Source organism: Leuresthes tenuis, unplaced genomic scaffold (genome assembly GCF_036924035.1).
Source record: "Leuresthes tenuis unplaced genomic scaffold, fLeuTen1.0.hap1 SCAF_5, whole genome shotgun sequence".
NCBI classification, from domain to species: Eukaryota; Metazoa; Chordata; class Actinopteri; order Atheriniformes; family Atherinopsidae; genus Leuresthes; species Leuresthes tenuis.
The window spans coordinates 6,054,470-6,081,282 of NW_027325359.1; the positions used below are offsets into that span (position 1 = coordinate 6,054,470).

Genomic DNA, 26,813 nt, shown 5'->3' on the forward strand with positions numbered 1-26,813 from the left:
ACCCGCCCCTCTTCAGGCCATAAACAAATGTCTGCAGATTTACATCACCTCACATTTGCACAGCCTCGTCTAAGAGTTTAGCTCTTTGCTATGAGTTGGCACAGCAGAAACTTTTCAGTGAGACATGATTGATATTGTTGTGGTGTTTCAGTGTGAGAAGAAGATTTATTCAGAGCACATGGAAACATTTTGCTTTCAGTGTATTCGGGGCTGTGGTTACAGTCTCTTTGTGGAAGTGGATGCAAATTCTTGCAGGAAAAACTGCATCCTGAAGCAAAGCGCCCTCTGGTGGCTAAATACAAACTCCAACTAAGTCCATGCCCACGTTATCAAGATGTTTAAGTTCTGGGTGGAGACTGAACTTAGAGCCAAACTCTGGAGTGAGAGCTTAGCTGTAGACTGAGCTGAAGGAGTGGAGACTCTCTGCTATCATGGCTGTAAGGTGTGTATGTTTGTTTCTGGCAAGTCGCTGGTTTCCTCCCTTTAAAGACCAGTTTGAGGCCATTGGTTTAGTTTAAAGGCATTTCTATGACTTATTTAGATTTAACTAAAGAAACTTACAGGCAATTTGTCAAACGTGTGACATGCAGGCTCTGTGGATTCCTCGTCCTCGCGGTGTTTCTCAGTGGACTGAATGCATCCAGGTACAGTCATCCATTTATAAAAATACTTCTGTATCTGTTTCAGTATTTGTCAAGTGTTTTTGTGCTTGTTCTGTCTGACTCTGTCAATAACAGACCAGCCATTAACCAGGAGCTGTCCAACATTTTCAATGAGCTGTGGAGGCTGGATGTGAATCGCATGAAGCCCGGGATAGACTACACCCTCTCTGTTCAGGTGAGGAACCTTTTCTCACTTGGGCAGCACTTCTCCTTTGCCTTTACAGAAGATACTGTGAATTCTGTGTTTCACCTGTCCAGGGAAGAGCAGGCTATGTGAGTCAGGGCAGCCATGTTGTGCACGACCACGCCTCACAGCCTCTGTTCTCCAACGTGGATGAGAACAAACTGAGGAACATTACCACCGTCTCCCGTGAGTGGATTGTCACGGTCTTTGCCTGAACATTCACTGTGATGAACGAGCTGTCTGTTCTGTGTAGGCCTCATGACGCTTCTGGACAACTACGAGCGGTCTACAGGCGTGACGGAGAGAGTCACACCGGAGGAGCTGGCAGAAATGAATCTCTTCCTGGATGCTGTTTTAGAAACACAAGTGATGAAGGTGCGGCCGAAATGTTGAAACTAACACAGTCAGACACCTGAACAACAGCTAAGACTCTCAGACCTCTTCAGTTACTAGCTTCTTCTGCCAACACCTTTTTGTTTTCAGCTCATCCCAAACTTCTCACAGAAAGAACAAAAAGCTCCAGCTGTTTTCCTGCGTTCTGGGCTTTTGAGTCTGCAGCTGAGGCTCCAGAGGGAGTTTAGTCTCTTCCTGCCTCCCTGAGGAAGCTGAAAACATTCATTCATGGTGTAGGAGAATTTAAAAAAAACACACAGCTGAAACATCTGTGTGCAGCTGTGGAATGTGGTGCTGGCTTCAGCGGCCTCCCTAAAGAGGGAAAAATGTGAACATTCAGTTCTGGTTTTGCACTGTAGCTGATATCAGGACAGAAGATACACATTTGTTTACCTAAGAAATAAGCTTGTTCCTCTTCTTTCACCACGTATTTAGCTACACTCTGTACTGTAGTTATGGAACGATTAGTTCTGATGAAATTCAAGGATTGAGCGTTGTTTATAAGGCACCATAAATATGTACATAATGAAAATAAAGTGAATGCTCACAGAGAGCATCAACTTCACTTATATTGCACCTTTCCTTTAGGCATGTAGATCAGATAAGTTTTTTGGGGCTCTAGTGGCCTTTATTCAAAGATGCTTAACAGGAAGTAGGGGGCCAGAGAGGGGATGACATGAGGCGAGGTGCCATTGCTTTGATGAATGTCATGAAATGCTTTCCCCGCAGCGAGCTCATCAGTATCTGGTGAGCAAAGGACAGTCCAGCTCTGCCGTGAGGCAGTTTAAGAATCAACTCAACCTGATCTGGTTCCACCTCTACCACCGGCAGAGAAACACAGGGTGAGCCTGCTGGACATCAGTTTGAAGTGTCTTTTCTTGAATTCGCCATTAAATACTGTTTGTGTTTAACAGTCAAGTTTTGTTTTGCGTGACAGCCTGGACTCCTCTGGATTTGAACACGTCTTTGTGGGAGAGATGAGGTCTGGGTCAGAAATAATTGGTTTCCACAACTGGATCCAGTTCTACCTGCAAGAAAAAAACAGGCAGTTGGACTATAAAGGTTACAAGGCCAGGGACCACGACATAGTAGGTTCATCAGACAAAAGATGGAAACCGTCTCTCTGCGACGTCATGTTCCGTAATGTTTTGCACTCTCACTTCTCCGCCTGCAGCCTGATCACGACGACCACGTTCTGAACCTCCAGTTCAGCTGGCACGGTGTGGTGAAGCCCGTCGGCAGCACCTTCATCGGGACCAGCCCTGAGTTTGAGATGGCCCTCTTCACCATCGTCTTCCTCATGAACACAGAGAGGAGCACCACGGTGCTGGTCAACATCGATCAGTGTCAGATGGAGCTGGTGGTCATCAGACACGGACGCTCCCTCGGGACGGCGTACCCCAAACTGCTCAGCAGCAACAGCAGACATGTCAGGCAGCACTCCAGCTGAGTCACAGAGGGAAGCACGTCTTTATGTCCAAGCAGCTGGTGTTTTTAAGACATCTTTGTTGTTTTTAACGCTTTTTAATGCCATTTAAGACACACTCACCGTAGAATCACTTAGTAGTGATGCACTGTGTTAGATTGTGAGAATGTAGAAGAAATCGTAGTTAAGTGTAAAATACGTAACGGTACTCCATAATACTGTTGTTGTGTATGAAAATAAAAGTTTTAATTTTATAAATTCATCTCTTTTAGAGTGAAACATCATTGATGCTGTTTCAGTAGAACAGTTCTTTGGCTGACATTTTTCACAGCAGAAACAAGTGGTTTCTGTGGATTGTTCAAAGCAGAGCTGTCACATCTGGACCAGCGTCTGTCAGCGTTCGCTGCGAACCAAACATTTTACTTTTACCCACTTAACATCTTTCTATCGAGGTAGATCAGGCGAATCAAATTTACTGTGTTGCTCTAAAATCAATGTTTTAAGAGAGTCGAGGTCTATGTGACGTCTTTTTCAGAAGTCGAGTGATGTAGTAATCACATTCAGTTTTTGCTTTTGAAGTGTGACTCGGGTTTAAAGTCTCAAATGTATAAATGTGTTACTTGAGACAAATGCCTGTCTTTGGAGAAGGTGGAAACCTGAGGAAATGGATTAACACTGGAGGTGAAAGAGCCTGTTCCTCTATCTAGAGACACAGTAAAAGACCGCATTCTCCACCTGGAACCAATATCAACGTTTCAAAATCACAGTTATCGATTAGATTACATTTCAGCTTCACAAATTTACTGCAAGTTGAAGGTGGAGGAGACGGCACAGAGCTGAGCCAGGTCATAGCTGGGTAGATTTTACTGAGGGGTTTTTAAAAAATTCCAGAGGAAGGATGAACTGTGGGTTGGAATTAAGGGTAAAGAAATGGCAGATAAAGTCAGTTTTAGCAGGGAGAAAGACTGGAGGCAGTCTGGATGAAAAAATGTCAAACGCTGCTGATTGATGGGGAGCTTCAAAAACTAAGCAATAGACTTCCTTAAACCCTCAGGGATATACTCCAGGAGTCACATTGTCTGTTTTTCTTTGGAACCTTCCAAGCTGAGTGAAATGACTCCAAAATGCCAAGGAAAGGAGCCCTGATGCTTCCTTAATGATCTCCTTTAGCAAAGGATACGCTGAAGGAGATGATTCTGACTCTTTCATAGCAGCTCTAGATTATTTTGATCTGGTGGTATTAACTTTGAATGTGAGTAGCCCGTTACAACACTAGATCGTTGATAATAAAGTAGTATTTCTATATTATCACGAATGTGATATACATACCTAGAATGACCTTTGTGGAACAATGTGATATGGTTGCATTAGAAAAAGTGTCTAAAGCGATTTTTAAGGAATATTTATTGAACATCTGCAGGTTCAGTGCCTCAGACACATATCACAGATTAGCGTAGGTGGGGTTTAATTCGCATTGACTGTCTTTTCCTAAGTCCTTGATAATATTTTCTACCACCTAAGGTCGGAGAAAAGCGCTTAGGAAATGACGATAAGATTTCCCTGGAGCAGCAGTGGCGTCTCTATAACTGTGGGGGGCAGCAATGTGCCACACCACGCCCAGGATGGAAAGAAAAGAAGAAGAACTAACTCATTGTGTGCGGAACGCTTTGTTTAGTTCCGCCCACCCACACGGAAGTGTTACAACGGAACACAGAAGTGGGACACATGCTGCAGAGACTTTTTTTTATCAACACTGACATTGTTGGTAGTTTTATGTGCTCACAGCTGAACAGCGGTGGAAACCATGGAGATGCTGGGAGGAGAGTTTGGAGACATGACGCCTCAGGAGCTGGCGGCTCCTGTCAACACGGTGGCGGTGAGTTTGGGGGAAAACGGACAGAAAGTTGCTCAGCACGAGTGCAGAGATGTCAGCATGGAGGCTCTGAGCTCAGTAACACAGCTCAGAGGTTCAGATGCAGCGTGAAGGAGAGGTCGAGACGAGTTTAAACAAGCTGTTAGCTGGTTGTTGTGGTTTAACTGATGCTTTCGATCATATTAGACTGAAGCTTTGAATAATTTTATACTTATTTTTGCGGCTATGATTTAACTGCTTTCTTTGTCTTTCTCTTTTTGTGACAGGAAAAATGGAAATTGTTACCAGCCTTTCTAAAGGTAACACAACAGCTGTGTATTACAAATCCCGTTTTCTTGCTTTTCCAAATGAACAACAGCCACATGCATAAAATAACCAAACTGGGAAGAGTTTTGTTGTTATTTCCACCATCCTGGCCACAGGAGACCACTGTTTGAGGCCTCCTTTGTCGCCAGATGTTGTTGATGCATGAAGGTGCAGACAGGACAGTTTAACGCCCTTTCTATTTTTAAGTCGGACTCCAAATCTTTAGAGTTCTGCATGAAAGAGGCCTTCGGACATGCGGGAGTTACGTTAATATACCCCCATAGCTGGCTGTTTTCTTGCTTCCAGTATGATTTGAAGCATGTTGTTTGCATCAAATTCAATAAAATAAAACCTCAGTCTCGACATGTGCTTGTAATGTTAAATATTGTGAATATATAACTGCAAATCAAAGCATTTTACTTTAGTATGTTACAGATTTTTACATTACCATTAGTTTATCTTATCAGTTTAATTGTTTCCTACATTTTGACCGTCATTAATCAGTTTGTCAGTTGTTTCCAAAATCTATTTTCTTTTTTTACATCAATTAATTTGTTGACTATAGATTCTTCTCTTTAGCACCCAGCCAAACATCGCATTGAATTGATTCGTGGACATCTCCTTCACTTGTCTTTGAGTTTTTGAGCTGTTGTTTGTTCTGCAGGTGAAAGGTTTGGTGAAGCAGCACATCGACTCGTTCAACTATTTCATCAATGTGGAGGTGAGGCTCGAACCCAACATCGGTGTGTATCCCAGCCGGTTAAGTTGCACTTTGAGTTCAGTGTGAACGTCGTTGTTTTTCAGATAAGGAAGATCATGAAAGCAAATGAGAAAATTACAAGCGATGCTGATCCGATGTGGTACCTGAAGTAAGTCTAAACTCTCTCCTGACGCAGAACGCAGCGACTTCTCGATTCAGATATGCGTTGATTAAAATAAACATTTTTCTGTGCAGATACCTCAATATCTACGTTGGCATTCCTGATGTGGAAGAAAGCTTCAATGTAACCAGACCGGTCTCTCCTCACGAGGTGAGCTCAATGTGGGGTAGGCCAGACGAGTTATCATCAGGTCTCTGGTGTTGGATATGAAGCATTTAATTTCATGTATTTCAACATAAGTGATATTAGATTGTTATTAAAAGGAACTAAATATTTAAACATACAGTCAGCTAACACAAGACTTCCCCACATGTGACTCAGTGTCGTCTCAGAGACATGACCTACTCTGCACCCATCACAGTGGACATAGAGTACACCCGTGGCAGTCAGAGGATCATTCGCAATGCACTTCCTATTGGAAGGTAACTTTTTTTTTTCCTGCAAAAGTGACTCGATGTGTAATTCTTATATTCATAATCTCAAATCTAAAACCCATTAGGCCATATTTGCCTTTTTTCTCTTGTTTTTGTACATCTTGGCACTCTCCTGATGCTGCAGCAGTCAATGAACTGACTTCCTGTCTTTCTTTTACAACGATAATTTAATTCATAGCAATAATCTTACTTTACAGAAGCTGAACCCACACGTTCTTGTGGTTTATATGTATAACTCTGCTTTTGCCAGGATGCCAATCATGCTGCGAAGTTCCAACTGTGTTCTCACAGGAAAGACGCCCATGGAGTTCTCCAAACTGAACGAGTGTCCTCTGGACCCAGGTACACCGTCATGATGCAGTCATTTAAAAATTCCATCTGTCCAACAGCGATTCTTAATCATTCTTCACTTTGATGGTACCGTGTCCCGTTCATCCACAGGTGGTTATTTCATTGTAAAAGGTCAAGAGAAAGTCATCCTCATCCAGGAACAGCTGTCCAAGAATCGAATCATTGTGGATCAGGACAGGAAGGGTACAGTCGGAGCCTCAGTTACCAGGTAAGATAATATCTTTCCAAAACAGTTGTTGAGTTCTGTGTCCAGAGATGAAGCTGCTCAGTTTTCAGGCCAGAAACAAAGGAAAAACCAGAGTTGTTAGACATCTGCTATGAAGGGCTTTCTCCTCTAGAGTCTCCTGAAGCAGACATTATTGCAAGATCCTCAGATGTTTCAGTTCAGTCGTGCCCTCTCGCTTCACCGGTGCATAAAGGTTGAGCTCACAAGAATGAGGCAAAAGCAGGGTTGATCCCAGAGTGCAAGCAAAATGTAACGAAGGATAACGAATGATAGTGTAAACGAATGTAAATGATACGTCCCGATCAGGAAATGGCTGATTCAGGAGAGTTCAATATTAAACGCAGGATAGTGTACTACTTAAACTAAATCCGTCACAGACTGTGTGTAACCACGATCTCTGTTTGTTGTAATAAACAAAACTTTTTTAAATTTGGTTATAGAATCCGATCATTCCTCCATCAGTTTTTTCCTCTGTTGTAACCTTCCAAGACTTTTATTGACAGGAATCAGTTTGCATTTAAATATTTACTGAAGAGTTGTATCAAGGGAGAGTAACTCTTAATATCTGAGATACTCTCCCGCTTCAATGTAAGGAATCACAAATTTGTCTCCTGCTCTTTTTGATTCCAGCTCCACTCACGAGAAGAAAAGCAGAACTAATATGATTGTGAAGCAAGGCCGGTTTTACCTGCGACACAACACACTGTCAGAAGACGCTCCCATCGCCATCATATTCAAGGTAGAGTTGTTTTGATGAGGTGACACCGTATGTCCAGCAGGTGGTGCTACAACATTATTGCATGATATCTGTGCGCTGCAGGGTGCAGCTAAAGCCGGAAAAACTCATTTGTTCAATGTTTAAACCTGTTTTGCTCCGTTTTTAATCCAGCTCGAAGACTTTGCTTGAATATCAGGAGGGTTTGATACTTGTTGGGTGGTTTTTAGTCAGTAGTTTAGCTGATTGAGTTTCACTCATCGCCCTTTGCTCACAATGAAAATGTCACTTGGACAGCTGGTATCATGAACTTCTGTCCCCTCTGAGGAAAAGCTCTTCAAACATGTTTCCTTATCAGAGTGAAGTGTCAGTATCCACAGTTTGCACGCTCGCTCTGTTTGCTGAGCACTTCTTCCCCGCCTCTCCCCCCGTTTGGCAGCGGCTGCAGAGACGACCTCGTATCCGCTGTGGGGCAGACGGTTCAGTTCCCACAGCTCCACATTTCCATAAGCAAATGTCAGACAACCTTATGACTGCCAGCTCACCTCTCCCTGCCTGTCTCTTCCTTGTATCTCATTGTCTCAACTCTTCTTCCAGTCACTAATTTTCAAAATGTCCGCCGTGTGTGGAGCCTTTTACATCGTTTCACAAATTGTTATGGTTCACGCATTCCAGCGTCATACTTTGTTATCTTTGTATCTGACTGCACGTCATGTGTGTGTGTGTGTGTGTGTGAACCACACAGGGTATGGGTGTGGAGAGTGACCAGGAGATTGTTCAGATGATCGGTACAGAGGAGCATGTCATGGCCAGCTTCGCCCCGAGCCTGGAGGAGTGCCAGAAAGCCCAGATCTTCACACAGACTCAGGTACCTCCAGCGATCAGTCTGGCGCTCAGTTTCAGGAGGGAGTTTCAACAATCAAGAAAAGTTCTAACAAAAAGAATTGAATGAGGAGGAACTCTGACGTCATCAAGGTTTTTTTTACAGGCAACAGAGATTTCCACTGTAGTGTTTTAATAATCTGTGCTCTCAAATAGCAGCAAGCCAGCATTTCGTTATCTACAGCAACATGTTCCTCTCCATCGCACACGCACACCCACGTCTCTTTACGGCTCCTCTGATCTGACTCGTACATTACAAACACACAGTTCCCCTTTATGTTTTCTTTTGTCTTTTTGTGTGTAGATCCAGAGTGTTTTGGAATTTGACCCATATAGATACACTGCTTTTTTTTAATTGAAGTTCTAGGTCGAAAGCTTTCTCAAACTACAGCTTTCTTTCACAGAATACAATAAGTACACAGATCTGTACCGCAACAATGAAGCTGCAGTCAGCTGCTGGTTTGCTGTGCATAGGACAAATGACTGAAAACAGGGAAACTGTTAGATTGTCTCCTTTGAGCTGTATGTCTGCTTGCTCCACCAAAGCTCACTAATTGGAGTCTCAGCTGGTTGCCGGACCACCTCATGGTGGCAGCAAGAATCAGGAAGTTAGAAAACCCCACGTGAAACTACAGCTTGTCACCTTTACATGTGTAACATGTGAAGCACTGAGCTTTAGAAATGTTTTCAGACATGACGGAGGCCTCGTTGCCATCGAACTCTCTTAATGTTACCATTAACGGTTAGTTAAAAACATTCAGTAATTCGCCCGTTCAGATAAACTCCCGCTGAACTTAATGATAACACGATGTGACCTCATCAGAGATTCAGCTGGCAGTTCATATCCAAACATGTTGAATGATCAGGCAGCTCTAACGGTGCCCATTAGCTTCGTCTGAAGATCAGGATGATGTTGTTTGAGGCACAAACGAGCGGCTGCCGTCTGTTGACAGAAGGTATTTTCTTTGTCTGTTTCTGATCAGATGAGGAAGGTTTTGTCTTTCCAGCTTGTTAAGTAATGTTTTGGTGGTCATTCAGAGGGCCCACGTGTTTTTCTTTGACATCTACCGATGAATGCAATCGACCAATTTGTTTTTCATAAAGATTACGTTGCTGGAGGATCCACTGATGAGGCCATTTTTGCGTCCTAGCAACCCATCACTGTTCTTCTGTCTGCCAGCCGCCGTGATGCCTTTTCGTGGTATTCATTGGGTCATTGTATTGTGCACAATGAGACCTAAATCTGTATAATTAAAGGCAGATAAGGCTAAAGACGCGCTGTTATCAGATTATGATAAGTAATCGGCCTAAACCAAATTTGACTGCCATCTTTTTTTTCTTTTTTTCTTTTTAGATTTCAGAATCTGAGGACGGTGATTTTATCAAGTCATTTTTATGACTCTGTATTTGGCAGATTATTTTACTGAGCTGCCTTTAAGCCGTTTTTGTGTTTGCATGTTGTGGAGGTCAGAGTGGGTGGTCTGGCAGAAAGTGGTCAAGCCTCTCTGACCTCTGACCTTCCTGTAGTTCAGTGGACGGCTGCAGCTGAACACACTCAGGTGCAAATTTGTGTGTGGCTGTATAAAGTCAGGTCTTAGTTCAGTTTTTCTGTGTCCAGCATAGTATTAGCTCAGTTGTGTGGGTTTAAAAACCTGCATTTTAGTTGCAAGTCATCTGGATTGTTTTGTACAGTTGTGTTGTAGAACACCTTCCCTGCACGGACCGTCCTTCGGTGATATCTCTTGCTTTCTAACCTGACACGTTCCTGGTGAAGACTAAAACAATCTAGGTGGTCTGACAGCTGATGGTTCAGTACACATAAAAAGACGAGAGAGACAGATTCTGCCGACAGCCAGTTTTAGTTGGTGTAAAATGACCTTAAGACCAACGTTCAGTTTTTAGGGTTGACATCTCTGCTGCGTGTTTCAGGCTCTGAGGTATCTTGGGAATAAAGTGCGACGACAACGTATGTGGGGAGGCCCCAAGAAGACCAAGATGGAGGAGGCCAGAGAGCTGCTGGCTTCCCTCATCCTCACTCACGTGCCCGTATGTTAACAGAATGTCAGACTCTGCTCATGATAATAAGGGATTTATCTCCAGTTTATTCCACATAAGAAAAAATCTTTTTACTTTTTGTCCTCAGGTCAAAGAGTTTAACTTTCGGGCGAAGTGTATTTACCTGGCTGTGATGGTTCGGAGGGTGATTCTGGCTCAAGGGGAGAACAAAGTGGACGACAGAGATTACTATGGCAACAAACGTCTTGAGTTGGCCGGACAGGTAAACTTTCATGCACTTGTTTGAAATCCAATGAGCTCCATAATGTTGTCTGTGTTTGTTCTGACATTAAAAGTACCCTGTTGAGGTGGCCAGTTACTCATTCATTCAGTTTTCTTCACTGAAAGGTGTTTGCTGCATAAAGCCACTAAAAACAAAACATGCTTATTAATAATGTGTCCACACATGCGGTCTCCCATGCTTCAGTGCGAATGGATCACAGCACTGCAGCAGAGTACGCCGGCTCTGATCTCTCACCTGCACCTTTGTTCCTGCCTCCTTCTTTTAATAAGACTCTCATTATTTTCCCCACAGCTTTGTTTTTCCCTGTTTTGTTTTGGTTCCCCCTCCCCCTGTATTACAGCCTGGCTTTGTCAGAAGGGAGATATGCGGTGGCACCAAAATCCCGAGGCCGTGGATGCATGGGGATTTTTCAGCGCCATGACAATAGAAATGCTGCCTTGACTGGAGCGATTGAGCTAATCCGCAGGCTCGGCTCTGATAATGTAATTACTGCTGTCTTAAGGCCTTTAATTTCCCCCCCAACCTGCTCTGTATAAGGAGCAGAAGATGGGAGGAGGAGAGTGGTGGGGGGGGGGCAACAGAGCCCTCTTTCAAAAAGGGGCTTACGCACTAACAACGCCAGCAATCTCCTCACTCTTCAATTATGGTTCCCTGACATTCAACTAATTGGCCTGGCTGCGCAATGGAAGCTTAATTTCTTTATTAATTTCAAGCAGTGCTGCCTGTTTGTTCTGATGTATGCTAATGCTCAGGGTGTGGTGGGTGTGTGGAGGACGGGGACCCGGGATGGTGGCCAGGTCAGGTTTACGTGTAAGCCGGCACACCTGGTTATTGAATCTGACAGTAAATGCACCTCCATGTTAATTTGAAACGCGCGCAGACACATTTTACCAGGAGAGCACTGAGATGACCCGGTTTTTTGGTGACTTGATAAGTGAACGATATCTAATCAGACGATGTTTTCTCCTCTTCTTCTTTTTTTTTTTTTTTTTTCTAGCTCCTGTCTCTGCTGTTTGAGGATCTTTTTAAGAAGTTTAACTCTGAACTGAAGAAGATTGCTGACCAGATCATCCCCAAGCAGAGAGCAGCTCAGTTTGATGTGGTCAAACACATGCGGCAGGACCAGATCACCAACGGCATGGTCAATGCCATATCTACAGTGAGTGTGTGCAAGTCACAGAGATGTAGAGCGATGAGGCCGTTATGCTTGTTTGAAGCCTAATTAGAATAATCATTTTTACATTTTGGATGTCGGTTTTTACTTTAAAGTCTCAAAAATGTATTCAAAGAAGATAATTGGTTCCTACAAGTTATGAACTCGGGTCTTGTTTTTGTCAACAGGGCAACTGGTCTCTGAAGAGGTTCAAGATGGACCGTCAGGGTGTCACGCAGGTTCTGTCTCGTCTCTCCTACATTTCAGGTCTTGGCATGATGACCAGGATCTCCTCCCAGTTTGAGAAGACCAGGAAGGTTAGCGGGCCGCGCTCCCTGCAGCCGTCGCAGTGGGGGATGCTGTGTCCATCCGACACTCCTGAAGGAGAGGTGAGCACGCTGCAGCAGCCACAGCTGGCCTGTCAGCTGTCCGTGGTTAATATCCGGGTCTAACCACACCAGCACACCTTACAGACCGCCTCTTTTTAAAAAAATGTTTACAGTAAAAGGATTTTTATGCAGAATTTAACCTATAAAAACATAAGAGGAAAAAGAATTAACTTTAGTAGCAAATATATTCCTCTGGTATGAATAAGTAAGTGATTGACTTTCAATTAAATCATTTGGAGGTTCACATTCGAATGATTTGATGCTCTGCTGCCACAATCGGGTAAACTGGGGAAATTCTAGAGAGGTAGGGTCGTACAGCTGAGCAACGCCACACGTCAAAAGACTGATGCTTGGGAATGTCATTTGACAGCCATTAGAGTGGTAGACTGTGTTTTTCACATCTAACATGTGGATTTGTAGGCCTGTGGTCTGGTGAAGAACTTGGCTCTGATGACGCACATCACCACCGACATGGAGGACGGACCTATCATCAAACTGGCCTTTAACCTCGGCGTGGAGGACGTCAACCTGCTGTGTGGAGAGGAGCTCTCCTACCCGAGCGTCTTCCTCGTCTTCCTCAACGGTAAAACTCCGAAAAGACAAACAAATAAAGACAAACGGAATTAAAAACTGCCTGCTGTTGCTTCAGATCTCTTGAAAAGAAAGTGAAAAGAAAGAAAGTAATCCTGCTATTTTTCTTTTTCTTTTCTTTTTTTTTAAATGCATTGCTTACAAACATGAAGGGAAAAATATTCTGTTTAGTTTGCATGAGGTCATTTTGTATGTTGCAGGGAAGCTGATAAGTCGTTAATTTCACAGCAGCTGTAGGTATTATTCTTGAGTCAAAACTTGGGCCTTTAATTACTGTATATGTTTGTCTCAGCACTGATAACTGTCAAATTATATTAGCTGCCATACTTTTTAATTAGTTGGTAGCAGCAGGTGTCAAAGCCCGTCGGTGTGTTCACTGCGACTCGGTGCCCTCACACAGAGGCAGAGCACAGAGTCTCCTCTGTTCTCCACTCATTTGTCTGTCAGACTTGATATGAACAAACCCCTGCAGGCACTTTAAGCTCTGCTTTGTCCAAGCATTGAGACTTTTTTTCTTTCTAGTTAATGTTTTGGAGTTGGAATTTATGCCAAAAAGTTGGTTTCCTGGTTTAAAAAAAAAAAAAAAAAGACATTAAAACGTGCTGCTGCTCCTCATACTGCCTTTTCACTCCCGATATACTGAATTGAGTTCCTAAATATCTGAGCTTTCCTTCCATCCATCCACCAACCCACCCACCCGCCTGTTTGCGTCCACAGGTAACATTCTGGGTGTGATCAGAGACCACAGCAAGCTGGTCAGCACCTTCAGACTCATGCGCAGGGCAGGTTTCATAAATGAGTTTGTTTCCATCTCCACCAACCTGACTGACCGCTGCGTCTACATTTCTTCTGACGGAGGACGACTCTGCAGGTGGGAAATCACGGAGAGGACAAAATAGATGTAAAAAAATGAATGATTATTTATTAAATACAATGCATTGAACACAATACAGTCTGATACACTAAGGTATTAGCCCTGCATGTTACTCAGTTCAGTTCAGAACTTTAAAGGAAACAAAGGTTAAATCAGGTTCTGGGTTTGTTTGTTTTTCCCATCCTGCAGGCCGTACATCATCGTGAAGAAGGGACAACCGATGGTGAAAAACAAACACATTGAGGATCTGTCTCAGGGCTACAGGTGAGTGAGAGTCTGGAGAGACATAAAGCTGTTTTTACACATGCACAGCAGTCTGGACGTGATCTGGAGATGTTCTGGTGAGATGGCGAAAGAGAACAGAAATGTCTGCAGGATTAGACTAGCTGCAAATGTTCCGAAGATTATTGGGTGAATGTAGGAGCTTATGTCCAGAGCATTTACAGTTAATAAGCGACTGAGTTCCTGCTTCGTGCTGTTTTCTGCTCATTCGTTGAGATGTAGCGGGTTTGTTTGGATTCTCAGCATGAGAACAACCTGCATCTAGCAGCCTCGCGCACCAATCTTGGTGTGTTGTAAACAAAACATGTTGTTTCGACTATTTCCACACATTTCTGCGTGACGTCCTGCCACCCGAGCGCTCTGACAGACCCCCCCTCATGCTTTCTGCTTTAAGAGTCCAGCAGAAAATCTCTCACCGTGGAGCTCGTGTGAACAGCAGCTGCAGAAAAAGTCTGGACCAAATTGTCGGCATGCTCTCCAGAACATCTGCGTTAATGTGTAAAAAAAACAAAACATTTCCAAACATTTTTTCTATATTCAGCATTACAGGGATGAGAGTAACTTTTTCATTTATTCTATGTTTTAGTCTGTGTCCGATGCTGACGAATAAAGGTTTAAATGTGTCTTTAGGGAATTTTATCAAACTGTTTGTTATGCTTGAAATTTGGGTTTCGTTTGATTGTAAAAATGTGTCTCATCCCCCAACCAAACTCATAATGGACAGCTGTAGAAAGGCTCTCCTTCACTTACAGGAAACCACTCCAGATTTGGATGAGAGTGTTGACTCGGTGCTAATATGACACACTCTAACCAGCTGCATGAAACAAGTTGTTTTATTCATTCTCAGCCTCAAACCTGGGGGAGTCGTTCAGTCCGGTTGAACATGTCTTTTAGCTGTGACGGACCTGACACAAGGAATGCAGAGCAGCAGATTTGATTATTTCTGAAACTTTTCTCAACTTCAGATCCTTTGAGGATTTCTTGCACGAAGGCCTGGTGGAATACCTGGATGTGAACGAGGAGAATGACTGTCAGATCGCCCTTTACGAACATATGATCAACAAGTGGGTGGCACGCGATGTTCAGCTGACGTTAAGAAAGACCCTCCTGCTTCATGTCAGTCATCACACTTTGTTTTTATTCCTTTTTCCAGAGACACGACGCACTTGGAGATCGAGCCCTTCACGCTGCTTGGGGTGTGTGCCGGCCTCATTCCCTACCCCCACCACAACCAGTCACCCAGGAACACATACCAGTGCGCTATGGGCAAGCAGGCCATGGGTAAGACTTGTCTGAGCAGGTAGCTTCACCTCCTTCACACAGCTGCACTGCTCCTATGCACAAACACTCTTGCAGTATTTTAATCTTACATGAACATTATTCTTAAACCTCACTAATCAGCAGAGTTTAGAGTTTTATTTACACACTTTAAAATCATCCAAAAAGTCATTATAATAACAAATGGTATGAATACAAGAAGCCTGCTGGGCCGTCTCCCCCAAAACTCTGCTCCTGTGCTACTTTTTGTCAGAACACATTTGTATGTTTGATTGAGTGCTTGTCTTATGTGTGTGTCAGTCGGTGTGTATACGCGCATGGACATCAAACATGGGGCGCTTGCGTAGGTTCTCTATTGTGCTGTGTGTGCGGAGGCCCTTTCCCTGCCAGTCACCCAGAGTGTCATTAGCAATTCATTGTGTCTGCTCTGGCTGTGCTCAGGGGGTCAGTGTGCTCAGCTGCAAAAGACCACAGAGTGTGCACCCGTAGCTCCTTGGTAACCAAAACTTCCCCAAACGGACCTGCTCACATTCGTAAGAGCTGCGGTCACCCCCCCTCCCCTCACCTCCGTTCGTCCCTTCCTCCCCTCCCCCCATCTTTACAAAAACACTGACTGGAACTATATTTGGCCCAATATCCTCTGTCTTGTCTGTTTTGTATGGACAGCCCTATACATGTGCAAATCTGGTTGTGTGGCCTGAGCCTATTATCACAGACTCTGTGCTTGTAGCCTGATTGTGAAGTAATAGCATCTGACAAATGTCAAGGCTTCCAGGGAGGCCAGGCTTTTCACCATAACTTGCCCCGTGCTCTCACTGAGCTGCTTTGGGTCGGTGCTAACGCCGACCAGCCAAACTGGATGACTTCACACCTGTAATCCACAAACAAATGACTCAGGAATTATCATATTAAAGGCAGTTTTATTGATCCGCACTTCATGTTCAATCTTTCCAGGAACTATCGGCTACAACCAGAGAAACCGCATCGACACGCTGATGTACCTGCTGGCGTATCCTCAGAGGCCGATGGTCAAAACAAAAACTATTGAGCTGATCGACTTTGAGAAGCTGCCAGCTGGTCAGAACGCCACCGTGGCTGTGATGAGCTACAGTGGCTACGACATAGAGGACGCTCTGGTCCTCAACAAAGCCTCACTTGACAGAGGTGAGAGTTGCTGCTCTCAAACTACTGTTGGTGTCGCTGCCTTGATTGATTTCTGCATGTGTGCATTTTAAATGCTTTTCAATAGATTTCACATGTTTAGTTAGTTTTTGTTTCAGTTAGTTTTTAAATGGGAGGTATTATGAAGAAAAATCTAACTTTTTTTCTGTGCATATATTTGGACATGTGAAGTCACTAACAACTCAAAGTGAAGAAACACAACCCTGGTGCTTTTTAGGGCTCAGATTTTGCAGGGGGAACGTCTCAACTCTTCTGTCAGTATGGAAGTGTGAGCTCACTCAGGCTAGGTTACATCTGTGTTCTCAAACTGTAACGATGTGCATCAAGTTATTGAGTGCAGTTTGTTGGGCCGTAGGGCAGATCTCAGTTTCGACACACCTGACTGCAGAGAGGGGTGGAGTCGAGTGGCTCATGTCACGCCCTAAAAGGAGATGCAAAGGAAAGCTGTAAAATCATCATTTTTAAAAGCAGTAACGCTGTCTCTTTGGTATAGTTTGACCAAATAATGTTCGACATTTTATCAAAACCGTGGGAAAGTGTGTTGACATAATAAAATATAATAATGCCTTTTTTTAAAACTTTGCTAGCAGCTGATTGACAGTTTGATCTCTGACATCAAATGTGCTATCCTGCAGGATTTGGTCGATGTCTTGTCTACAAAAATGCCAAATGCACGCTGCGACGTTACACCAACCAGACCTTTGATAAAGTAATGGGGCCCATGTTGGACGCCGCCACACGCAAACCCATCTGGAGACACAACATCCTGGATGCTGATGGAATCTGCTCCCCGGGTGAGTTCCAGCAGGGCTGGAGGACGCCCGGGTTGTTATGTGGTCCATCAATTTAAATAGATTCCTCAAACTTAATTTAAAAAAGAAATCAAAGGACTCACAAAAATGTCAGTATTCACATGAATTAAATAATGATAGTTTCACTGCTTTCAAAGGTTCTGAAACAGAATATATTTAATTAGTTTCTGGAGATGTGCTGTATTGGTTTTGGTCTGGACTGAACTGAACCAAGCAGAACCACATGTTCATAGACCAAAGAGTTGACCACTATTGAAAGAAAGTCCAGGAACAATGATGGCAGGACTTTTATACATAGGCTACAGTCAGATATGAGTGCATTCTGGACAGAGGAAACCAAAGTACAGCCCTTTGGGAGTGCTGCACATCTGTTTATTGATGATAAGATGAAGCCTTTAAGGAAACGCAGCTCTACCTACAGTAAAACATGGCAGAGGTGCTATCATGCTGCAAGCTTTAAATCTATCAGCAAAAAAATGTGGACCAAGTGTCAAAAACTAAGTTTGAGCAGAAGATCCCGGTGTTTTCCACAGGACGTGGTCCCAAAGCACCCACTCAACAGCAATATAACACAGAGTCCTGTCCTAATTCCCTCTGAACATCCGTAGAAAGAGCTGATGGCTGTGATTACTGAAAGGACTGCAAACGAAAGCAGTGGAAGAGAGGAAATGACCAGCAAGAAGCTACTAGATGCCTACAAACATTTAGAGGCTGTTGTTGCCAAAGATTATGCAACTAAGTATTTCTGGAGGATGCTAGTAATGATGTTGGTGGAACTTTTTGTGTTCGTATTGTATAACTAATACACACTTTTTTATTCTGCAGCCACAAAAGACTCTGAAATACTTGTTTTAAATTCAAGGTGTCAGAAAAATGTAGGAGATCGAATCTAAAGAATTATCACAATGCGCCAACATCTGGGTTTTTCCAGCTGTCTTTATCACAACTTAATTTTGTGTTGGCGCACATCTTGATTAGATCAGGGCTCTGCCATGATGCAGGAAGTCGCATTCATTAGACTTATTAGCATCCTGCTCTGAGGGCTTCAAACATCTCCTGTAGTTGGAGTATAATACTACTCATGGGCAAGTTTTGCAAAGCGGTTTCCATATCCAGCCCCGATGTGGAAAATTCTCGATTTCATAGAGACGGTGTTTTTGGCTGTGCATTTATTTAAAAAAAAAAAAAAGAAGCAGTTTAAAGACTTGGACTCAACTTTATTAAACAGCACGTGGAAAAGATTAGTGAGTAGCCTCTAAGTGTTTGAATAGGAAGGCCAGTCTGACACTGTTTGGTGTATGTTTTGTGACTTAGGTGAGAAGGTGGAGAACAAACAGGTGCTGGTGAACAAATCTATGCCAACTGTCACCCAGACGCCACTGGAGGGCAGTGCCCAGCCAGGCCAGCCCCAGTTCAGAGACGTGCCCATCAGGTGGGTGCATTTCACCACACCCACACACTGCCTCTCCTCAATGTGGAACATTTTCTGCAGCTTCTAAATGACTATTCCTGCTCCGAGAAAGAAAATAAAAACACTGTGATACACTCTGTTCCCAGCTATAAGGGCTCGACAGACTCGTACATCGAGAAGGTCATGATCTCGTCCAACGCCGAAGATGCGTCCCTGATCAAGATCCTCCTGAGGCAGACCAGGAGACCCGAGATAGGAGACAAATTCAGCAGTCGACACGGACAAAAAGGTGCTAACTTAATGGCAGTAGCACAGCTCTGAGTGGAGAGCTGCATATTGACCCCAAACCTGCCAGGAGAATACAAAGACTTGCATTAATATTCACCACTTTCAGGCCAAATTTGTTTGTAAAAGAGTGACTGGGCAAAACAAAAAAAGATCTCTGCACCGGAGCTCCTTTCAATTAATTGGCTCTTTGTCCTGTGCCAGACTATGCAAATTTATTACACCCCAGCAGTGTTCTGCTGCTACTGGGATGGGGAAAAAAAAGTGTTTACAACCTCCATTGTTTTGCAGCACCTCCCCTATAGAGGGCTTGTATGATGTTTTAATCAAAAAGCTAACTGGCGCCTTGCATAATTTACTCTCTTCATTAACGCAGTGGGCACTGGGCGGTCAACTCACGGTGGGACAATGTCTTCTGTCTCAGATAGGGACGAAGAGAGAGGGGTCGCAGTGGGGTTAGCTGGAGGAGAGCTGGATGGAAACACCCAGATGTGCAACAGGGGGACATCTGGATTTTAATCAGGGCTCTTTGCAGTTATGTTTCAGCTGCTTTGGAGAACAACAACAACAAAAAAAAAAACTTTTTAAGAAAAAAGCACATTTTTATACTTGACTTGATTTAATAGAATCTTTGAGTGACTTTTAAATTAACATAGATAATCATTAAATTTGGCTGCAGTGATGGATCTCCCAGCTTCTCTTTCCTACTCTCATAGGTCCCGGTCAGCAGAGCAGAATAAGTTAATTATTTACCGGTCACACACACACAGCTGTGGAGGTGGGGGAGGAGGTGTTGTCAGTATTAGGGGCCCATTGTGCGAGCCGTCAGTGTGGAGCTGTATGAGCTGTGATGGAGGGCTGTGGACCCTTGCTGTTGTCTTGCCTTTCTCTGCTGATTTCATGCCTCTTTTATCATTCACTTTCACACAAAACAAACAACACCAAGGATGTCTGCTGTTGGAACCTGTGTCTCTCTCTGGCTTTTTTTGTTCAACTCAACCATTTTCCACATCTTTCCTTCTTCCATCGTTCTTTTTTTCCACACTGCTTTTACTCTGATATTCAGCCTTTTTCTTGCTGCCTTTTCTTTCTTTTGGTGTTTCTTCTGGCCCTGCCTTACTAGCCTTTTTCTCTTTTCTTTCACCTTCTTCCTGCTGTTGGATGGCTTTCCACTAAATCGCTGCACTTGTTCCCAGTTAACATCCTGTTGCAACATCCTGTAAAGCATCAGCAGTCGGCTGTGGCGTTGACCGCTCGGCTAATTGCAAATTTTTCCACGTGCAACGATTCAGTTTCTCCTCTCCAGTTGATCCCCTCCACTTCCTCCGAGTTGAACTAAAAGTCATGGGTGTGTAATCCTGGTCTCCCTGTCCAGCTAAGCACCTTTCTCCACTTCCTGCTCTCCCTCTCTTCACTCCTCTTTTGCTTTTTTTCATTTGCAAATGGGTCTACAATCTGTTTACCCTGGCCAAGGAAGAGTGCTTCGGCCCCTCAGCAAACATTTGCACTCACACTTAAACTCCTGGGTACCAAGGAGCTCGTCCCCCCATCATGGGAGTCAAAAGAGGGCCCTGTCTGTCCACATGAGTATGGAAATGTCATGATCTGCAAGGTCCACAAACTGCCTCCCACCACAAACACGAACTACAAAACAGGCTGCGAAAAATACTTTTTTTTTTTTTTTTGCCGTTTAATTAACTTTAACCCTAAACACTTAGTGTGTGTAATGTAAGAAAAATGCACATCGCCTGTCCTGCATACAGTGGCCTGGAGGTGCAAAACAGCAAATTAAATTAAACAACATTTCAGAGGATGCAGCAGATCCCAATGAACAATGACAAAACTAAACACCTCTCTGAAAACCAAACCAGAAGCTCATTTCAACATCACAAATGATTGAAAAGCCAAGTTCTTTGAGCTTTTTGGGTTTCCTATTTTGTTGTCTTCTTCTCTGAAATGTCATTTTTGGGGTTTTCTCATCGTGTTTTGCACCTCAGAACACCACAGAGTTCTTCATGTTGGTCCGAACCGTCCAAAACTCCCCCAGGAGTTTCAGTTTTTCAGTTTCAGTTCACCGGGACAGGAGTCTGAGACCACCACCAGAGAAACACGTTCTCAAAGTGCTTTTCATGTGTTGCTTTTGTAGAAACGCACTTCTCTTGTATGCTGATTATTTTTGCTCTTGGGTTTGTTCCCAGATTTGAACAGTTTTCGTGTGTCTGTGCGTGTGCTAGGTGTTTGCGGGCTCATCGTGCCACAGGAGGACATGCCGTTTTGTGACACAGGCATCTGTCCAGATATCATCATGAACCCTCACGGATACCCCTCCAGAATGACGGTACGCCTCCTCACAGCTGCAACCTGCACAGCTTGTTGTTTTCTCAATAAAATGAAAAGCCAGACAAGAATTTCAAGGCTTGATATGCTGCACTGAATGAATCATTATGTCTCTGAATACAGTAGATGGTTTGATTGTTAATACCAAAGATGGATTTAAACATGAATTAAATCCAAACCTGTGCAGTTTTTGTCATTAAATAACGATTCAAAGGTTATCAGAGAGGTTGCAGATTGATTGTAAGTGACTGATAAATTGACTAATCCTGTTCAGCTCTCTGTGAAAAATGTAAAATTTTCTCTTGTTCGGATTAAAAAGCTGGTTATTTCACAGCTGATCCAGGACCTTCAGTCCGTTGTTACATGTGATTTTTGGCTCCGAGTTAATCCTGGATCACCTCAGTGGCTGTGTTGACTGTTGCTCTTCTTAAGTTTGTGTCGGCTCTTCTGAGACAAAACCCTCATTATCCGCGCTCCTCTTCTCTCTGGGTTATCGTTGGCTTCCAGAGCACACGTCCATTGACGCCGTTAAGCGGCAATCTTACTGTTCACAAACAGATATTTGTTGCTGCGGAGACGGCTGCCAACGAAGCCGCCGCCTGTAGCAGCGTGTGGAAGTTTTATCAAACGTGCCCAGAACATCTGAAATGTAGGGAGGAGCTGAATGTGGACGACATGAGATTTGGCCCCGTTTCTGGCTGCTTTTTGTCCCTCGCACTGTAAAAACCTGATGGATCTTCACTGCTGAAGTTGTCAGTGTGTTTGCTTGCTGTGGTTGCCATGGAAAAGACTCTGAAATGTTTGGCTCGGGAGGATGTCTCTGTGGCCGGAGAGTGATATGAGAGTAGGTGTTTCCTTTTATGTGACGGGGTCAGGGGTCCTCTGGGTGCAGCCTCGGCTGAATTGTTGAAATCAGTCATCCTTGGAGTTCTGTCCCCACACTGAGGGGGGATACACGTGTAATCTAATCTCATCCACAATATCAACATTTAGTGCCAAGAGAGGCTCTAAATCCCAAAAAGATTTCTGTTATAATCAGAGTTGCTGTTTTTCTGGATTTGATCAGGTGGGAAAGTTGATAGAGCTGCTGGCGGGGAAGGCGGGAGTCCTGGACGGACGCTTCCACTACGGTACGGCCTTCGGAGGCAGCAAGGTGAAGGATGTGTGTGAGGATCTGATCCGTTATGGATACAACTACCAGGGCAAGGACTACGTCACTTCAGGAATCACCGGGTAATAGTGAAAAATGAATAAGCAACTTTCATCCCAGTAACCAGAACTCACAAACTTGTCATATTTCCAAAAGATTTGTGTTTTAGTTGGATGTCAGCAATTTTTCTGCAACAGCAATTGTGTTGTTGGGGTGGGGAAACGCACACACTTAAAAGATCTGGCTGCAAGATCATCAAACGAGCAGTTTGATGCAAGGACTAAACTAACTCAGAGCTTCTAAGAAAAATAAAAAACAAAAACATGCTGCAGAAACACTTGGATGAACCTTCATTTAGAGCAGCTCTTACCTGCATTCCCACAAGACAAAAGACCTTTTTCACAGCAGACATTTTGACGTAAAACAGTTGGACAAACTCAGGAGTTTTTAATGTTGTTTGCATTCCACTTAGAGAAAGTTTTGCTATTGTGAATTTTCTACAACTGACACACATGCACAGGGGCAGAAGTGAATAAACCCGAGTTCGTCCGACTATTTCAAGCCAAAATGTCTGCCGTGAGCACAAAAAAAGATCCATAATTCACCGTTGATCAATAGAAGGGCCTCAGTGACTCAGACAGTCAAAATACTCACAAACGTTTGCGATGATCCCAGTTTATCACCCCCCTCACCCTTTTTGTTCAAATTTATGTCATAAATGAAAACATTCTGCATTGTGGGGTTGACTCTCTTAGTATTTTCTGTATTTTCCTCAGAGAACCTCTTGAGGCGTACATCTACTTTGGGCCGGTCTATTATCAGAAACTGAAGCATATGGTTCTTGATAAGATGCACGCCAGAGCTCGGGGGCCCAGAGCCGTTCTCACCAGGTAAAACCAACGGTTTCTAATCTCTGCTGATCTCTCCCTTCTGATCGGTGCGTTTTTGGGATTATTGATTGGAATGGGTTGATCAGCGATTAGATTTACGTCACCGAAGGAAGTCAGAGTGACGGTAACTTTTTCCGGGTTTGTTTTTCTGCATTTCCTGACGCCCCACGTCCTGCTAACAGGCAGCCCACAGAGGGGCGCTCCAGAGACGGAGGACTGCGTCTGGGCGAGATGGAGCGCGACTGTCTGATCGGCTATGGAGCGAGCATGTTACTGCTGGAGCGCCTCATGATCTCCAGTGACGCCTTCGAGGTGGACGTGTGTGGACAGTGCGGCCTGTTGGGATACTCTGGGTGGTAAGTTTAAAAATGCAAAAAAAAGGTATCTGAGGAGGCTCCTTTTTCCCTGAAACCAACACAAAGGTTAGCAAAAGTTACACCTCTGAAATAAGTCTGTGTTCGTGTCTGGTCTGTGTCTCCCAGGTGTCATTACTGTAAGTCGTCCTGCCACGTCTCCTCCCTGCGGATCCCCTACGCCTGCAAGCTACTTTTCCAGGAGCTGCAGTCCATGAACATCATCCCTCGACTCAAACTGTCGCGCTACAACGAGTGAGCAGGACAGGGACAGAAACGCAGCCTGTGTGAGGGAAAGGTCTGAGGTCAGAGAGATACATTTAAGGTTTAAGTTTAAAAGTTAGAGGAGAGATTAGGGCTACAGGCGGATTGTTTTTGAGTTTTCAAAAGCTACAACTATGTTAAGTTTAGATCTTATTTCTGTTTGTCTTTTTTGTAGATATTTCTCACCTTTACTCTCTTTGTGTACATAATAAATACAAAAGGATGATTTCACATTCAGCTGTGTGTTATTATTTTCTTTTCTTTTCTTACTTGGGTAAGAAATGTTAAAATGACTCTCAGGATGCCGAGCAGCTCTGAACAGGCTTTCTGTGTTCCATGCTGAAAGTCTTCATGTCGTCCTTTTTCTCTGCCAAATCGAACTAAAGGCCTGTAGTGTTTGAAACACCTTCATAAAAGAGTGAATCTAACTAGAACATATGTTAACATGTGGAAAACACGGTGCTGAACATTTATTAAAAGTGTTTTGGGTAGTTAAATGTGTTTGTTATCTTCAGGCAGCCAGTGGCTCTAATCCGAGACATTAAACTTAATTTCATTATCTGACCTTTAATGTTTCAAATGCATTCTCCTTTATATAATTAGAGCTATGCACATTTATGAGCTCCCTGACCCCCACCCCTTACACCTTCCCAAAATTCCTCACTTCTTCTCTAATATCTAAGAGAGCTAAAATGCCAAAAAGGTCATTATTTAAAGTAACTGCCCAGTTGTAATATAGCTGATCAAAAGGGTTCATTGCAACAGACTGTGGGGCGTATCTATGGTGCATTTAGGTGCTGGTTCAAAACCTCTGACATCCTAGATTTATCAAGCAGTTTTGTTGTTAGAAATCTAACACTGCACAAAAAACATGGATATCGTGGAAATGATTGTGTTGATATGTCAGATTTTTCACCTAAAAGCTGTTCTGTTAACTTTTGACTGTCGGTGCCGCAACAGCCTCACGGATATTTGATCTCCACGTCAATATAAATCAGAATAATTTAGCTCTTATCAAATTTAGTACCATATAATGTGAATTTGATCTAACTTGTAAATTGAAGATAAAAGTGAAACGTGAGTCGTGGTTGGAGTAAAATCATCACTTTATATTTGGATTTATTAAGTGTTTACATAATCAAATAGGAAGTAAGCTGAGTTCTACTTTTATGCTTATCATAAATGACATTTTCCTTCTTGACAGATTGATTCAAAATAAAACAAAAAGAATCCATTGAATGTTTACAAAGCTTTTAGATGCTTTTTAAAGTCATAGATGCTTCCTTAGTAAGATGCATCCTCCCTGAACGTATCCTCCTTAGTGTAGAAAGCACAGATCAGTCCTAATGAGAATGTTTATGGTCCCACCCTCAGTTACAACAGTTAAACACCAATTTTACTGGCAATTTATAATTTGCTGTCCCGTGATGTAGCACATTATGATGCCACACAGTGAAAACAAATGTACTTGCTTATTGAATTGATATTGTGCTGAAATTTCACAGAAACAAGTAAAAATGTTCGGAAGAAGATTTGATGGTTTTAAATCTGAGACACAACCGTCAAGGCTCCTTCCGCGACTCCGAGAAGCATCTCGTGTCTCAGCTCAGCTTTGACTAAATCCCAAAAGTATTCAGTCCAAGTTTTCAGCGAAATGAAAAACCATAAATCTTCACATTTCAGGAGCTGGAACCTGAAAAAGGTTTAGTTTTAATCGCAGACACCAAACCAAAAAAATTAGTTGAGATGACAAAATTATCCCTTAATTGACTCTAGGATCATACCTGAGGTGGAAAACATTTTCAGAAAACAGGACAATATTTAAGAAAAATACCAGAAGGTGAGTCCAAAAAGGTGAGAACCCCACCAAAGAATGATGATAATAAATGAGCACTTTTACGGGAGAAGATACCACGAAAGGGTAAAACTGGTTTTAAAGAAAGAACTATTACATTGAACAAAATGGGAAACGGGCAATGTGTTTTTATTTAGTAAAAACGTGTTTTTATTTAGTAATTTTTTTAAAGTTTTATTTAGTTTTCCTTCTGCGCTCCTAATTCTAAAAAATAGTTTTTCTACTTCTGTGTTTCTGTGTTTTGTTTAGCTGTGTTTTGCACCTCACTTGACATGAAGTGAGCCTGCAGTAACATTCATCTCTCAGGGTTTGTGTTGCCGTGACTGCATCTGTCATAAACTATGTGTTCGCTCTTAAAGCCATCACAAGGAGGTTTTTTTTGTTTGTTTTTTTAAAAATATATCTTTCTTTTAAATGTATCAACAAGCTGAGGAGATTTAAGTGTCTCAGCTGATTGAGGAGGATGTCTCTCGTTTGGTGGCCTGAATGCTCCGTGACACTGAGCTGCGTCTTGTTGAAGTCAATGGGAAGAGAAAGCCGCTTTGAGCCGTATGGTTTCCTCTTTAAACTGCAGCCTTGGTGCCACCAACAACGTCGTATGTAGCGTAATCATACCCCCCACTCGCATACACACACAGCTCATCTGGGGCCTTTTCACTGGACAAAAGCAGAACACATGCATTTGTGTTGTGGTGTGTGTGATAAAGGGAACGATGGAGGAGGCTCTTTTGGTGGCTGCACCTGTTCTGTTTTATGAGGCTCTAATAAGCAGATAACAGTGGCAGGACAGGAAAAAGAGGTGTCCCCTGAGGGATGTGTAGACTCTTAACACCATCTTCTTATTAGACAGAAATGAATGAGATCATCCTTTGAGGTCGTGACTCTGCATAAACCAACATCCAGACTGATAAATAATGAGTCATTAAGGTTGTTACTTTAGTGTTTTGTTCTGTATGTCTCGCAGTCTTGCAACCCGTCTCTCATTCCAGCAGCTTCTCTCTTGGCATCTGAGTGTAACCCTGTGTCTCCAGATGAAGCTGCCACCTGTTCGCTCAGGTGTTTGTGTCGGTGAGTA

The 26,813-nt window shown here is 43.2% G+C and overlaps 2 protein-coding genes across 2 annotated transcripts; both read left to right on the plus strand.

Annotated features, from left to right (window-relative positions):
* Nucleotides 1-335: 335 nt before the first annotated feature.
* endouc (endonuclease, polyU-specific C) lies at nucleotides 336-2,927 on the plus strand. The gene is made up of 8 exons (XM_072385597.1): nucleotides 336-442; nucleotides 591-644; nucleotides 738-837; nucleotides 921-1,032; nucleotides 1,100-1,221; nucleotides 1,969-2,081; nucleotides 2,177-2,327; nucleotides 2,414-2,927. Exons 1-8 carry the CDS (start codon nucleotides 432-434, stop codon nucleotides 2,687-2,689), a joined length of 939 nt encoding a protein of 312 aa, XP_072241698.1. The 5' UTR covers nucleotides 336-431; the 3' UTR covers nucleotides 2,690-2,927.
* Nucleotides 2,928-4,408: 1,481 nt separating this feature from the next.
* On the plus strand, nucleotides 4,409-24,099 carry polr3b (polymerase (RNA) III (DNA directed) polypeptide B). The gene is made up of 28 exons (XM_072385598.1): nucleotides 4,409-4,541; nucleotides 4,805-4,837; nucleotides 5,509-5,565; nucleotides 5,649-5,713; nucleotides 5,800-5,875; nucleotides 6,047-6,147; nucleotides 6,410-6,501; nucleotides 6,601-6,718; nucleotides 7,367-7,475; nucleotides 8,197-8,319; nucleotides 10,263-10,379; nucleotides 10,477-10,611; nucleotides 11,630-11,791; nucleotides 11,974-12,174; nucleotides 12,595-12,757; nucleotides 13,483-13,636; nucleotides 13,829-13,903; nucleotides 14,887-14,985; nucleotides 15,075-15,202; nucleotides 16,154-16,363; nucleotides 17,017-17,175; nucleotides 18,508-18,625; nucleotides 18,751-18,893; nucleotides 21,124-21,227; nucleotides 22,293-22,459; nucleotides 23,153-23,266; nucleotides 23,449-23,622; nucleotides 23,749-24,099. Exons 1-28 carry the CDS (start codon nucleotides 4,470-4,472, stop codon nucleotides 23,876-23,878), a joined length of 3,399 nt encoding a protein of 1,132 aa, XP_072241699.1. The 5' UTR covers nucleotides 4,409-4,469; the 3' UTR covers nucleotides 23,879-24,099.
* Nucleotides 24,100-26,813: the final 2,714 nt, after the last annotated feature.